The sequence below is a fragment of the Orcinus orca genome, chromosome X (assembly GCF_937001465.1).
Source record: "Orcinus orca chromosome X, mOrcOrc1.1, whole genome shotgun sequence".
Classification (NCBI taxonomy): Eukaryota; Metazoa; Chordata; class Mammalia; order Artiodactyla; family Delphinidae; genus Orcinus; species Orcinus orca.
In genome coordinates this window covers 32,988,549-33,004,367 of record NC_064580.1, presented here as the reverse complement: position 1 = coordinate 33,004,367, position 15,819 = coordinate 32,988,549, and the positions used below count along the sequence as shown (strand labels likewise).

General features: G+C 36.9%; 1 protein-coding gene across 1 annotated transcript in view; it reads right to left on the bottom strand.

Moving 5' to 3' along the window:
• CFAP47 (cilia and flagella associated protein 47) overlaps positions 1-15,819 on the bottom strand; it is a 541,109-nt gene that overhangs the window by 144,128 nt on the left and 381,162 nt on the right. The window contains 4 exon segments of the mRNA XM_049704952.1: positions 1,250-1,448; positions 1,450-1,476; positions 2,230-2,373; positions 2,843-3,039. Of these exon segments, the coding sequence (XP_049560909.1) occupies positions 1,250-1,448; positions 1,450-1,476; positions 2,230-2,373; positions 2,843-3,039 (567 nt within the window).

Sequence of the window (15,819 nt, the reverse complement as noted above, 5' to 3'; positions counted from 1 at the left end):
TATTATGTTTGTATCCGTTCATTAAACAAATCTTCCTTGAAAAACTATTATGTGCTTGATACTATGATTTATGCTAAGTACAAAAGTATGGATATGAGGGGCATGCCCCTTTTCTCACAGTTCATAATCTGGTGGAGAAGAATAATCTGGTGGAGAACAGGTAATAGCAATAGGATGTAATGTACATGATGGTGGGAAAAGTAAAAAAAAAAATGCTGTGGAAGCACATGAAAGGCATCTAATCCAGGTTTATGGGGATGTAGAAGAAGTCTTGGAAAAGTGGCATCTAAGCTTTGTCATAAAGAATGAAAAGGAGTTAGACATACTCCAGAGAAGTGGAAGACAGGGAATTGGATAGAGATTTCCAGGCAGTAGTAAAAGGAAATACTATATACAATGGCCTAAGTGTGGCTGGAGCCAGGAGTGCTAAGAGAGAAAGCTGAGCAGATAGGCTTTTGAAACACGTGAAAGCCACTTCAGGGAGCCTGGACTCAATCCTGAAGGCAAGAGATGACAGTGAAGAGTTTTAGCAGGGGAGTGAGAAGATGAGATTTTCATTCATAATATTCACTCTATTTGCAATCCAGTAAGGAAAGAAGAAGAAAATCAATGCACATATTTTTCAAGATTACCAAAAAAAGCAGAGGACAAACCCAGAGAATTTCTAAACTTCTGATGTACCCTCTAAAACTAGATTCAGGCATCTATGATGGACAGATATTTGAAGCTTCTTTGAGGATTCTATTGGGCACATAATTTGTAGATAAATATGGGAGTGGGGAGTAGAAAAATTTATTTTCAGATTTGCTTAAACAAATCAAGTGAGGAGGGCCAAGTACAAAACCTCATAAAAAATAAAGATGTAACTAATTATGCATTTCTTCACATTCCCACTATTATTCACACTGGTAAATGATAGGATACACTTTTGAAATTTCATGCCTGCAGATATCACATTACAATTTTAAAAGCTGTTTAAAAGTTTTTTAAAAAATATCTGTCATTGTCATGTACAATTTCTTCAAGTGAAAATACACATGACTCAAATAAGTAAATTTTAATGTGTTTTATGATTATATACTAATATTTAGATATAAAACTTGTTTGGTGCTAATTCAACTTTATAATCAAAATGGCATTTTAAAAGCTGCTGGACTAATAGGAGAATTCTAACCATCTCCTTATGTCACACTGCTTCACCTAGTTAAGTAAAATTAAATGTTTTAAAATATCATATAATTCAATATACTCCTTCTGAAAACACTTTCATACCAAAAAAAAAAAACAAACCAAAATCTTACCTTAAATGTTAGGATGCTTGTTGTATAATTGGGCATCATTATGGGTTTATTTGTTATCTCCCCCACTTGACAGTCTACGGTGATGTGTTCCAAGGCCAGCGGTCTTTTTCCAATCACTTTTATGTCATAGATATGCTCCATACCATCCTACTTCATTTTGTAGAGTAAGTTTGCCCTGTGACAAATCAGCCAAATTTCAGCTCTATAGGAGCGACAGTTGGATGCCAACCATCTCTTCTATTTTAGTAATCTTGAATCTGATCGATGAAATGAGCTTTCAAGGAGGTGCTAGTCATTAGCTTTCCCAGTTTATACATAAATACTTCTACTGAACAAATAAAGATGAATTTCCTGTGAAAAGCTCTTCATTTCTTTTCACTTTCTCTAAGTGACAGTTTAATAGGCATTCTCATACACAGCAATTATATGCCTGTTTACATCCTTGTCAAAGAAATATGACTTAAGAAAATATTTTCTGAAGTACAAACTTCCTTACTGAATACAAAAAAAGCAATGATTTTACTTTGTTAAACATATTATGTAAAAATAATCTAGACATAAATATTGACAGCCTATGACATTGTGACTTTCAGAATATTTATCCCTCAAGTTACAACATTTATTAAAGTTTCAAGCAGAGTGAACACTAATGATCAAATTCATGGAAAATATAACTTTTTAAAAAAATTTTTTTTAGTTTAATTTTATTTTTTTTAGACAGCAGGTTTTTATTAGTTACCCATTTCATACATATTAGTGTATATATGTCAATCCCAACCAATCTCCCAATTCATCACACCACCACCCCACACCCCCCAGAAAATATAACTTTTCTGCAAGAAAATTTATCACAAATTATATATGTTAACATCACACATTGGTTTATCGACATATTAAAGCTAGGGAAAAAAAATCAATGAGTTCATACCATAATCTCACATTCCAAAATAGGTTTGAATGTGAGAGGATAATTCACAGTCTCACTTGGTCCAACATGTAAAACAGGAGGTCCATAAAACCATTCTCCTTCTATAGTAACTTGGCATTTCCATTCATTCTTTGTTTTATTATTCTAAAGCATGAAAATAAAGACAGAAAAAGAAAAATATCAGTGTAAAAAATTCAAAATTCCTTACAATTATATTACCTTCCTTGATGCTATTATCACCCACTAATAGCCAAGCTACAGCCAATCACTGTTCTTAGTGCCTATGAGCACATCTTAATCAAGTGTTAAGATCACAACTGAATGTGGAGCAGAGTGATCTGAGAGACCATGACTCTGCTTGGTTTGATGATAGGTTAAGGAAGTTAGAATTAATTTTTTAAGCAAAGAGATCCAGCAGGAGTGATTAATCAGGTGAGTAATATGATAACATTTATATTCAGGAATAAAACTGTGACATCAATATGGAGAAACAAATGGCCACACATAATGCAATTAGGAATTGGTAAGAGTTCAGATGAAAGGTATGAAGGACTTTAATTGAGACAGTGGCAGTGGGAATGAAGAAAAGTACGAAAAAAAAGTCTGTGCTTACTATTGGAATATTCTGGGTAAGGGCTTCAAATGCTGGTGTTTCAAAATCAAATCTGGCCTCTGGACATTCTTCATTTACCACACCTTCAATGCAATAGACATGCACATCATACCTTGATGTCAACAAGATTTTACAAGGGTAGCGTCCAGGACTGAGAGGAACAAATCGTAAAGGAACTGGAACAGATCCATCTGTAACTATCAAAACAATTAAAAAATGGTTTAATCATTTTTGATGGTATAAATCCTAAGATTCATTTTCAGGTACAGCAATATTTTTTTTTTGGATTTAATTGTATTATATAATCCAGAAGAGACTAGGTTATAGCAAGGTAACACATTACCCCTCAGTCTCCTGGGCATTACAAGCAAGTTTATTTTTTATTAATGACAAAATATATCCTGCATAGGTCAGAGGAAGGTTTGCTCCATAAAGCCACTGAGGGACCGAGGCACACCACTCCTTCTTCGTTTACAGGTCAGGGAAGAGTAACTGAAAGTTTGCTCAAGGGCTTTTTAGTGCTCAGCCCAAAGTTAACACACATCACAGTTAATTGGTCAGACCCAACCACAGGGTTCTTTCTCAGCTGACAGGGGCTGAGAACTGAGAGATATATGGAATATTTGGCAAGCAATATTATCTGCCACATTTCTATGACATAGAAATGCTCTGTCCCATAGCAATCAAAATAAGTTGCAACTTGACCAGCAGATAGAAATAATTTTTCATAGTTAATAACCAAGGGAAGCCAAAAGAGGCATGTCCAATGAATACTTCTCATATCACCTTGTTATACCATATACCTTAAGTTAATAGCTAATATCATTTCTTATGGTGGGCAGGCTGTCTATGCTGGTCCTTTCCTTCCAAGCAATACTACTTTTTCTCTGAAGGTCACCATTTTCTTACTCTCCAGGAAATGAGAAAATAGTTATAAAAATCTCTCAACCCTAAAATAGGATGCAGTATAATACTATAATAAAATTTCACTGCTAAAGCCAAAGTATTTAAGTTATAGATGAGAAACAAGTGCTAAAAAATGTTTAGAAGCCTAACTCTGTTCTAGGAAATTCTCCAAAACCAAGAAGACAAATCAAGCTTATCAACCAATGGATAAGACAAGTATTATGACATTAATTGGCTATAATTTTAATTCACTCACATTTAACACCTCAAATGTTAAAAATGGCAAACTTGTTTTCAAACATACTGAAGTCTATATGCCAAGAAGACCAGTCATTCTTGCAAGAACATTAACTGTTTTAAATCATTTTTAAAACATATTGAAGATGTGTATGTATGTGTTATATGTTCTGTGTTACACATTTTAAAAATATATTCATCATATATTATATAGAATGTATTATGTGTTGTATATGTCATATATTATGTATAATGTCGTAGTTATATGTTAAAAAACACTGACAGTGGATCACACTTGAAATCTATATTACATCTAACCAAAGTCCAAGATTCTCAGCTGGTCTAAGGAGGAAACAAAGGCTGTCAGAATGTTGTAATTTTTATTTCGTCCTTTTCAAGTACAAATCTAATTTTAGAATAATTTTTTTTTTCTTGTCAAAAAGGACTCCAGGCACATTTTATCATCTGTTGTTCACTGATTCATTCACTTTCATTCTGAGAAAAGTATTTGAATTGTGGCAACACCATTGGAACAAAACAGGTGAGATAATTATTTGATTAAAATTTGTTGCTTTATTATCAGAAAGGAAGAAACCACATTTCTCTCTTGCATGAACAGATTGAAATGAAAATACTTAGATTAGGTAATTTAAATAAAATTAAACTTCTTAGAATACGAAATTTAATCAACTTAACAGTAATTTTTTTAACATCTTTATTGGAGTATAATTGCTTTACAACAGTAATTATTATTTTCATCATCAATAAAGAATAACTCTATTTCATGGTAAACAATAATTGAAATGCACAAGCTCAAGTATAAAGCTTCTATCAAAAGCTTTATGTTATACACTATTTCCTTTTCCCTAAAAATATGCACTTCCTATTGATACTAAGTCTGAAAGTGAAAGCCAAGGACATTCTTCAGTGTACATTTTCCAACTCATGAAATGTTCCTGAGCAAAGACCCTAAGAAATAAGCCATGCAAGCCCCTCTCCCTTACAAGTCCAAAAAGAAATTCATCATAATAGTGGAATTCATGGAAATGATGGTTTTGTTGAAGATATATTGATAAAACAATATTTGTTTTACTTAAACATCTGAAATAATTTAATTAATTCATGCTAGGCAAAAAGAGTAGGAATATTATCATATATTACCAACATGAAGCTACTTGTGGATTAAGGTATTCATCACACAGTATCCGCATCACCTTAGATGTAAAATAGCAGAGGTAGAGACTTTTCATATTTAGAAACTTGGAAATTTTCCTGGCCACACTGTGCCACCTTAACATCATTCTCCTTTAAGGACATGTTTTCTCAAAGTCTTTTCCAATTCTGCTCTGTAGCAGATGTCATCCATGCCCTGCCATGTCCCCTTAGCATTTAATCCTCCCTGTGGGACAGTGGCTTTATGGAAAACAGCTCCTTTCTCCTTGAGGGCTTCCTCTAGTCATAGGAAGGTGCTTAACCCTCACATGGATCAGGCCAGAAGTGACAGTTAATGCCTGCAGTTGCAGTCCTCAACAAATAATGTATCAAACTGGTGGAAAAATAACCCAGCTTCTTTATCCTTGGGTTGGAATAACTCTGAGGTGAATTCTACACCAACTCACAGAGATTCCCCAGTGCAACTGAGCCCAAATTGCTCCCAGTGGCAACTGCTCATTAACACTCCCTGAATTGGCTTCCTCTCTTTACTGTCTCTCACTCTCTCACACTTCTACCTACGGTTCCTGAGATCACTTCTCAAACTACTTGCTCTCAAGACCTGGTCTCAGGGTCTGCTGTTGGGGATCCCCAACCTAACACATACCCTTAGACCAAGGAAAGAGAGCTTGCTGTCCTGGGCCTCATGCTTTCTAGAACCTTACTCTGAATCTCCTGTCATTGTCTCTCTGCATATGCAAGGAGGACATGGGCCCACTGGGACAGGCCTATGTTGAGAGCCCAGCCCCATCCTTCTTCCAAGTTCATGGGATGTCACAATTCACAATCCAAAGTGCTGTGATCCCATTTCCAGTGCCTGCACAGAACTCTTCCCTATGTCAGTCCCCCTGTTGGAATACTCTTAGAATTGAAGAATTCTAAGTTAGAATAGCCACCTCTAACTAAGAGGTGGCTATTAACGGGAAGATGTCAACCAAGATTAATTATGTGGGCTGAGGTTCCTACAAATTTGTACACAATCCCTCTACAATACATGCTAGATGTGAAGGAAAAAAGAGAATGGGGTGGGCACATGCCCAGGGCCCAGCTATCCTGTGTTTTCATGTTCTAGTGCAAAACTCTGAGGAGGCCAAGAATTCTAAATTCAACTTTGGTCTTCTAGGTTGGTATAAAGCTTTATTTCTCAAGGTGGAATAAATAGATTATATTCTATTTAAAAATTTGTTAGTTTGATTTACCACTTTTAAAATTTAGATATATGGTATATGGGCTTCCCTTTGTACTTTTGACCTGGGCATTACAAATGTCAGGGACAATCTGGACCTGTCCCTTCCATCCTTACTCTACTAGATGTAGCTCACCTGGGGCCTTTTCTTTACAGGTGATCCCAGTAACTATGGGAGTTGCTAGGGTTCTGTAATTAAAGATAACCAAAGATATGTAAATTTACCAGATTATAGTTACTAAAGAAAATAAAGGAACATAAACAGAGAATCTCTCTAATGAAAAAATACTTAATTTTATATAACTTTAGCTACTGGAAGAAGTCAGTGTGACCTACCGTTTTTAAAATAACCCATAAAAATGGGCATCCAGCACATATGATCTAACAATCCCACTCCTGGGTATATATCTGGAGAAAACTGTAATTTGATACATGCACCCCAATGTTCATAGCAGCACTACTTACAATAGCCAAGACATGGAAGCAACCTAACTGTCCATCGACAGATGAATGGATAAAGAAGATGTAGTATATGTATACAATGGAATACTACTCAGCCATAAAAAAGAATGAAATAATGCCATTTGCAGCAACATGGATGGACCTAGAGATTATCATACTTAGTGAAGTAAGTCAGAGAAAGACAAATATCATATGATATCACTTATATGTGGAATCTAAAAAAAATGATACAAGTGAACTTATTTACAAAACATAAACAGACTCACAGACATAGAAAACAAACTTCTGGTTACCAAAAGGGAAATGTGGGGGAGGGATAAATTAGGAGTTTGGGATTAGCAGATACAAACTACTATACATAAAACTACTATACATAAAATAAATAAGCAACAAGGTCCTACTGTATAGCACAGGGAATTATATTCAGTATCTTGTAATCTTTTCAATGGAACAGGATAGAAAGCCCAGAGATAAACCCACGCATATATGGTCACCTTATTTTTGATAAAGGAGGCAGGAATGTAGAGTGGAGAAAGGACAGCCTCTTCAATAAGTGGTGCTGGGAAAAATGGACAGGTACATGTAAAAGTATGAGATTAGATCACTCCCTAACACCATACACAAAAATAAGCTCAAAATGGATTAAAGACCTAAATGTAAGGCCAGAAACTATCAAACTCTTAGAGGAAAACATAGGCAGAACACTCCATGACATAAATCGCAGCAAGATCCTTTTTGACCCACCTCCTAGAGAAATGGAAATAAAAACAAAAATAAACAAATGGGACCTAATGAAACTTCAAAGCTTTTGCACAGAAAAGGAAACCATAAACAAGATCAAAAGACAACCCTCAGAATAGGAGAAAATATTTGCAAATGAAGCAACTGTCAAAGGATTAATCTCCAAAATTTATAAGCAGCTCATGCAGCTCAATAACAAAAAAACAACCCACTCCAAAAATGGGCGGAAGACCTAAATAGACATTTCTCCAAAGAAGATATACAGACTGCCAACAAAAACATGAAAGAATGCTCAACATCATTAATCATTAGAGAAATGCAAATCAAAACTACAATGAGATATCATCTCACACCAGTCAGAATGGCCATCATCAAAAAATCTAGAAACAATTAATGCTGGAGAGGGTGTGGAGAAAAGGGAACACTCTTGCACTGCTGGTGGGAATGTGAGTTGGTACAGCCACTATGGAGAACAGTATGGGGGGTTCCTTAAAAAACTAAAAATAGAACTACCATATGACCCAGCAATCCCACTACTGGGCATATACCCTGAGAAAACCATAATTCAAAAAGAGTCATGTACCAAAATGTTCATTGCAGCTCTATTTACAATAGCCAGGAGATGAAACAACCTAAGTGTCCATCATCGGATGAATGGATAAAGAAGATGTGGCACATATATACAATGGAATATTACTCAGCCATAAAAAGAAACGAAATTGAGCTATTTGTAATGAGGTGGATAGCCCTAGAGTCTATCATACAGAGTGAAGTAAGTCACAAAGAGAAAGGCAAATACTGTATGCTAACACATATATATGGAATTTAAGAAAAAAAAAATGTCATGAAGAACCTAGGGGTAAGACAGGAATAAAGACACAGACCTACTAGAGAATGGACTTGAGGATATGGGGAGGGGGAAGGGTAAGCTGTGACAAAGCGAGAGAGTGGCATGGACATATATACACTACCAAACGTAAGGTAGATAGCTAGTGGGAAGTAGCCGCATAGCACAGGGAGATCAGCTCGGTGCTTTGTGACCGCCTGGAGGGGTGGGATAGGGAGGGTGGGAGGGAGGGAGGCACAAGAGGGAACAGATATGGGAACATATGTATATGTATAACTGATTCACTTTGTTATAAAGCAGAAACTAACACACCATTGTAAAGCAATTATACTCCAATAAAGATGTAAAAAAAAAAAGAATATATAAAATATATATATAAAACGAATCACTTTGCTGTACACCTGAAACTAACACAACATTGTAAATCAACTATACTTCAATATAAAAAAAAATTCAGTAAGAGAAAGAGCGTGGATTGAGGGGTGTCCATGGGTCACAGGGTTTCCAGGCATTCTCTCTATATAGAACATGCCCTTGTATTTCATGATTTTTTCTTGAAGCATGTATTGACGTTGTCAGGATGCCCTAAATTTCCTATATTCAGTCTTTTCCAACAAATTGCAAAATTTTGCTGTTAAAAAAAATGTGCAATTTCAGATCCTAGAATAGGTCATGGTTGGGACAATAAATCAATACTGCTGTTTTGGTCAGCTAAAACAGCATAACAAACTCTCCAAAACTTAGTGGTTAAAAAAAACACACACACACACCGTTTATTTGTTCATGATTCTGTGGCCTAACCTCATTTGGGAAAGCTTACCTGCTTCATGTGGTATTGGCTGGGCTCACTCATGCATTAGGACCTCAACTGGGAATTCTGTCCATGAGCTCTCTAACCTTCTATGAGATGAGCCCAACATTTTTCATACAGTACAGAAGAATGACCAGTAGCAAAAGAATGAGAGCCTTGTGCACAAATGGTTATCATATATCTGCTTCTTTCGAATTCCTTAACAATCCATTGGCCAAAGCAAGTCACATGGCCAAGACCAGGGAGCTGAGACCACATATAACATGTGTACAGGCAGATAGGATCCACCTGGGCTTTTACTGAAACAATCTACCATATCTTAACTCCAAAGCAAGATACATGCATTAAACTGGTGAGGTGAAAGATGCAGTCAACTAACAGTTAAAAGCTCTGTTTTCTAGTTTTCGTTCCTCTTCTACATCGTGTGATCTTGGGCAAACAACTTAGAGGTCTTTTTCAGAATTCAAGTTCTTAATCTGTTTAAATTAAGGAGTGAGATTTGATCAGTAGCTTTCAAACATTTTATTTTTTGGCTTGGTGGGGCGGGGCGGGGTGGGGAACGTATCTGAACAATACCTAAGACAGAATCTCAGTATATAAAACAAATTAAGCTAGAGTCAATCTGGTTGAAGTAAGACACTAGAAGCTCCGATTCACTTCCACAGCCTCCCTATAGACAAACCAAAGCACTTCAGAAGAATGTTACAGCTCTAAAGAATATAATTTGATTAACTGATCTCTTAGGTTTCTTTCTGCTTTAACATTCCATGATTATATGAAAGTACATCAGAAAAGTGGAAGAGACTAAGTAATACAGTAAATTGGTCATTATCTTCTATAGTTAATTATATAAGGATATTACTAGCAAACAATAGTCAGAAATCCTTAACTCAGAAAATGAGGTATCGGGAGAACGAATAAATTTATGATATGGATTCATTTATAAAATGAACTTATAATAAACAGATATTTGTTATAAATTAATGTATGAGTAATTATATTTTCAAATCACGTTTTAGCCTATTTGCTAATCCCACTTCCATCTACTACTGGAAAGATTTAGCATAGATTTTTTTCCCATTACACAAGTAAAGGACCAAATCACTTGCCAGTTGGAATTTTACCCATTTTAGTTACTTTATTATGTTCTTTTCGGCACATGAGCATCTACCTCACAAATACTCTGGCAAAGTAAGTGATAGATTCATTGTGTGCTAACAAGTTCTCATTACTGAGTTTACTCGTTTAATATCAAAATCATGAAGTGTGCCAAAAGACTTCATATAAAAAAGAAAAAAGTTCAGCAATTGCAATTTAAGAGTGTGCTTGATTTATTTTGTAAAATGTTTTCATTAGCATCATCCACTCAGGTAAAACCATTTTCTGAAATGGTTCACTGCTTAAATTGTCAAATTTAGTATACTATTCAATAAAATAACAATAATTTAAAATGATAGAAACCCATACTAATTACTGACAAATTCAATTTTTGAAATATTGGTTAAAATGGGTCTTATCACTTCAAAAGAGGCTGGCTGAATTACTTTTGCTTTTCTATCACCAGGAAGATCTAAAATAATATTTAAGGGTGAAAAGAAAGAGATAGGAAGAGAGAGGGAAAGGGGAAAAGGAAAAAAAAGAAGGGGGCTTCCCTGGTGGTGCAGTGGTTGAGAGTCCTCCTGCCGATGCAGGGGACACAGGTTCGTGCCCCGGTCCGGGAAGGTCCCACATGCCACGGAGCGGCTGGGCCCGTGAGCCATGGCCGCTGAGCCTGCCCGTCCGGAGCCTGTGCTCCGCAACGGAAGAGGCCACAACAGTGAGAGGCCTGCGTATCGCAAAAAAAAAAAAAAAAAAAGAAAGAAAGAAAGAAGAAGAAAGGAAGATGGAAGGAGGACAAAAATAAAGGAAAAAGGGAAGTTGGAATTGAGGAAGGAAAAAGAATGTTTGGGGGATGCTAAGAGAATGGCACGTGACCTTTCCTAACCAACTCCAAATGGTTGAGAGCATCAGACTTGTTGCCCCATGAAGTTTCTAAGTATCTGCAAGCAGAAAAGACTGGTATGCAGTTCCCTGTCAAATTTTGCTGAAAGGCAATACCTATACATCCCCCAGGTGCTCTAAAGCACAGGAAAAAAACCAGAGAGGGATATCAAAGTGCTATAATAAGCAAATGGCAAGAACTGCCAATTATTTCCAGCACAGTCAAGCTAGGTTTAATAGGTACAGGAATACCTAATCTTATTAATTGTGTTGGTCAAGACTAGTAGGGCCTTACTAATGTTCTGTTGGCTTGATGTATCAATTATTGAGAGATGTGTAATAAAATCTCCCACTCTGTGGATTTGTTCATTTTTCTTCCATATTTGCCAATTTTTGCTTTGTACATTTTGAGATTCTGTGATTAGGTGGAAATAAGTTCAAAATTTCTCTCTACATTCAAGTATTCCTTTTTAAATTAACACATTTATTTGCCTTAAAGTCTACTTATTCTTTTTTTGTTGGCAGCACTGCATGGCTTGTGGGATCTTAATTCCCTGACCAGGGATCGAACCCGGGCCCGGCAGTGAAAGTGCTGAGTCCTAGCCACTGGACCACCAGGGGATTCTCTAAAGTCTACTTCTTCTATATTTATGCCAGCTATTTTTTGATTAGCTAATACCTGGCATAAGTTTTTGGATATTTTACCAGGTAATTTTGTAAACGGCATAAAGCTGTATTTCATCTTCCATTGTGAAAATATCAACTTTTATATTTATCATGACTAATGACATATTTATGTTTAATATCTCATTTTGTGATTATTTTATTAATTACAGCTCTTTGATTCCAAGTTTTTCTTCTGAATTCAATTTCCTTCATCCATAAGTAGATCCTCCTTTGTTCTTTTAGCAACTATTTGTGAGTTTTAAATTGTCCCAATTTCACTGTTGAATTGAAAATAATTTTATTTCAATCTTACTCTTGAGTGATAGTTTATTGGGATTTAAAATTCTAGGCTGACAGTTAATTTGCTTCAGTACTACAATACCATTGTCTTCTGGATTCTCTTTTTCCTATTGGTAATTCTGCCTTCAGTATAATTTTTGTTCCTTTGAAACTAGTATGTCTTTTTCTCTTGTTGCTTTTCAGAATTTATCTTGTTTTTGCCATTCAACTGTTTCACGATAAACTAAGTATGAATTTAGGTGTCACTCTGTTAACTTCTAGCATTTAAAAAACCATTCTGTCTTTTCTTTTTCATTTGCTTCTATAAATAGGAGAGGGTTATCTTTCCTAAGTGGTCACTTGTACAGGGTCTCACTCGCCTTTCATTCTGCAGCGATCTCTTAGATCTAAATGTGGAAGTAGCTCAATGCATACCCTTGGGTCAATTTCCTGTATCAAACAAGCATATGTCTGTTAGATGTAGGGGGGATATTTCTTATATCCACTGGCAGGTTTCAAATCACCTAAGGGAAAATTTACATCTTAGAAAATTTCATGAACTTCCTGTTACTGGATAAACTCTAATCCCACCAACAACATGTACCAAAAATCACTTGGACTCTTCCAATCTCTGTCACCAACACCAGATCTACATGCTAGATTCTATACATCCTTATGATAGAATGATGTTCTTCCACATTTTCCTCATACAGTTACAGTCATTTTAAGTTCAGGGGGTTTGTTTTCTTAAAAGAGGTGCAAACAAAGAAGTGTTAATAGAGGATCACCTTGGAGAGTATTTCACCTATATTCATTCATTAGAAAAATATTTTAAAACACCTACTATGTACCAGGAGGTATGCAATTAGGAGGCAGCTTCCTAGTTTTCTGGTATGTTGCAGAAAATAAATTTCTGAGGAAAAGGCAGATCATGGGACTAAACTGTTTTCTTTTTATACCTAAATTATGTTTTAATTGAGCATGAGCCTATGGAGGTTATTAAATGTGTTTTTCAATCAGGCCACATCCTTTCAGTGACTACTGGGAATTCCTCATAGGATTTATGCAAATGAATAGCTGTTATCTTTACTTTACAGTGATATTGAATTTCTGAATTTCTGTATGTCTTCAGGGATCATTTAACGGAAAATTAGGAGAGAGCCTATCATGGAATTGTAGCTTGCCGGTATTTAAACTAGGAAGTTGTCTTTTTCATATAACTTTTCTCAGAAGACAAAATTTCCAACAGAAAAGAACTAAAATAAGATTTCACTTTATGGGCTTCCCTGGTGGCGCAGTGGTTGGGAATCTGCCTGCCAATGCAGGGGACATGGGTTCGAGCCCTGGTCTGGGAAGATCCCACATGCCGTGGAGCAACTAAGCCCGTGAGCCACAACTACTGAGCCTGTGCGTCTGGAGCCTGTGCTCCGCAAGGGGAGAGGCTGCGACAGTGAGAGGCCCGCGCACCGTGATGAAGAGTGGCCCCCGCTCGCCGCAACTAGAGAAAGCCCTCGCACAGAAACGAAGACTCAACACAGCCCAAAATAAATAAATAAATTTAAGATTTCCCTTTCTAATTAACCCCTCCATGGGGATGGAAGCAAGAGATTGCAGACAGCAAATTAACTTTGTGTTTTGCATTTTTAATTCTGAATACCATAAACTTTCTCTAATTGTCTTGTATTAAATATAAAATGCTTTGAACAGAGTTGAGTTTTAAATAGATTGATTTACTAAGTGTGTAAATTAGTCTGAATGAACTGTTAGGAAGCCAATAAAAAGCACATTCTCTAGGACTTAGACCAGGGGAAAAGGTTATACAATTTTTGATTAAATGTCTCCCTAAACGTACTATTGCACAGCATATATTCACTATTGAACACCTAATAGGAAGAATAAGACACTGCTTAAAGTTCACATTTTTTTTTACTTGCAGGCTTTATGTCCACAGCTATAAAACAATAAAAGCCAAAGTAAGACATTTATCAAACTGAAAATATCTTATATTAAAACTATAAGGATAAAGAATACACACTCATGGATATTATAATTATTTTAACTTGGTTATGCAAATTATTTGACTTAAAGTATATTTTCGTTGATAACATAGGACACAACCATATCTCATTACTGCATGGTGCAGAGTAAAAAGAAAGAAGCTGGAGCTGGCAAAAACCCAAGCGTTAGGACAGGACACGTATAGGCAACTCAACAAGCTGTAAACTCTGACTATGGGAGGACAGGTATAGGAAGGTAGCCAGATAAGAAAGTCATTTTAGTCAAACAATAGTTATGACTCGGATTTTCAAAAGTAGGAAGCGAAATTATAATCACGTAAGTGGTCCAGAGAAAAGGGGAGCTAGGTCAGGCTGATGTCAGAGGCCAGTCTGCAGTCAAGAAAGACCCAGGATCCCAAGTTCAGGGGCAAGATTCTTGTCTGAGGGGCTTTGGGCTGTCAGAACAAGGGTGGATGGCAGGAAAAGTGTACCAGTACCCAGGGAAGGAGTCTGGAAACAACACACCTGGATTTTAAGAAATAAAGTAGAAACCTATGCCTGGGTAGTGGAACACACCAGAAAGAGAGAGACGCATCACAAGGATGACAGCCTATGAATGTGGAGCCAGGGCTGCCAGATTTAATGTCAGAATGGAACCGAGAGGGACCCTATGGGGACTTCCCAGGACACCCCCCTCCCCACCATGTCCTCCACCTGCCTCTTGTTTGTAGAAAAGCTTTAGTTTCCCAGGCCTGCCCTGAGTCACAAAAGGCTGGCTCAAGAATTAATGACTGAAAGTATGTGGACATACAGTAACAACAAAAAAACCCAGCAGTTAGGCCAGGAGAACCGGTAACAATTTAAATGATAAATCGGTCATATAACGGTCACAAAATCTTTAGTTCCTCCCTAAAGGACAAAGATTACAGTCTGATGCACATTCCTGAGTTGTTTTGCAGATACTAAAACCTCCACCAGATGGAAGAAGTTAACTGCATGATGACTATGAGCACATAGTCCCCAGACCAGCTGGAGCCTGAGGATTGATGATGTTAATCCCTGTGACACTGCCCTGGTTACCTCACCATCAACCAATCAGAGAATTGTGCACAAGCTGATCGTGTACCATGTGACTCTCTCCCTCACCTTGCCTTTAAGACCCCTTCCCTGAAACCCATCAGGGAGTTTGGGTCTTTTGAGCATGAGTTGCCTGGACTCCTTGCTTGGCACCTGCAATAAATGCTGCATTTCCTTCACCACAACCTGCTGTGGCTTTACTGTGCAGGTGAACGGACTCAAGTTCAGCTCAGTAACAGAACTAGTACTCATGAGACAATGTGGATGACACTGGAGACTGGGTGGGGGTGGGAGGGTCAGCATAGATGAGCCCCTAGGTGCTGGGTCTGAGAAGAGATTTGGCTCAGGGTCTGTGATTGAACCATGTCAGCAGAGATGGTAGGGGAAAGGGAAGGAAATTGGACAGTGTCTTTCTTGAAAGCTGCAGACAGTTTATCTAGTAGAATTCTCTAAAATATTAATAGTAAGATAACATTGGTATAATGGGTACATTTTATGTGCTTCCTGAGATTCTCTTGGTTCCACCACCTCCAGCAACTTCAACCACTTGTCCCACCTCCGTGTTCCTCTGCCTGA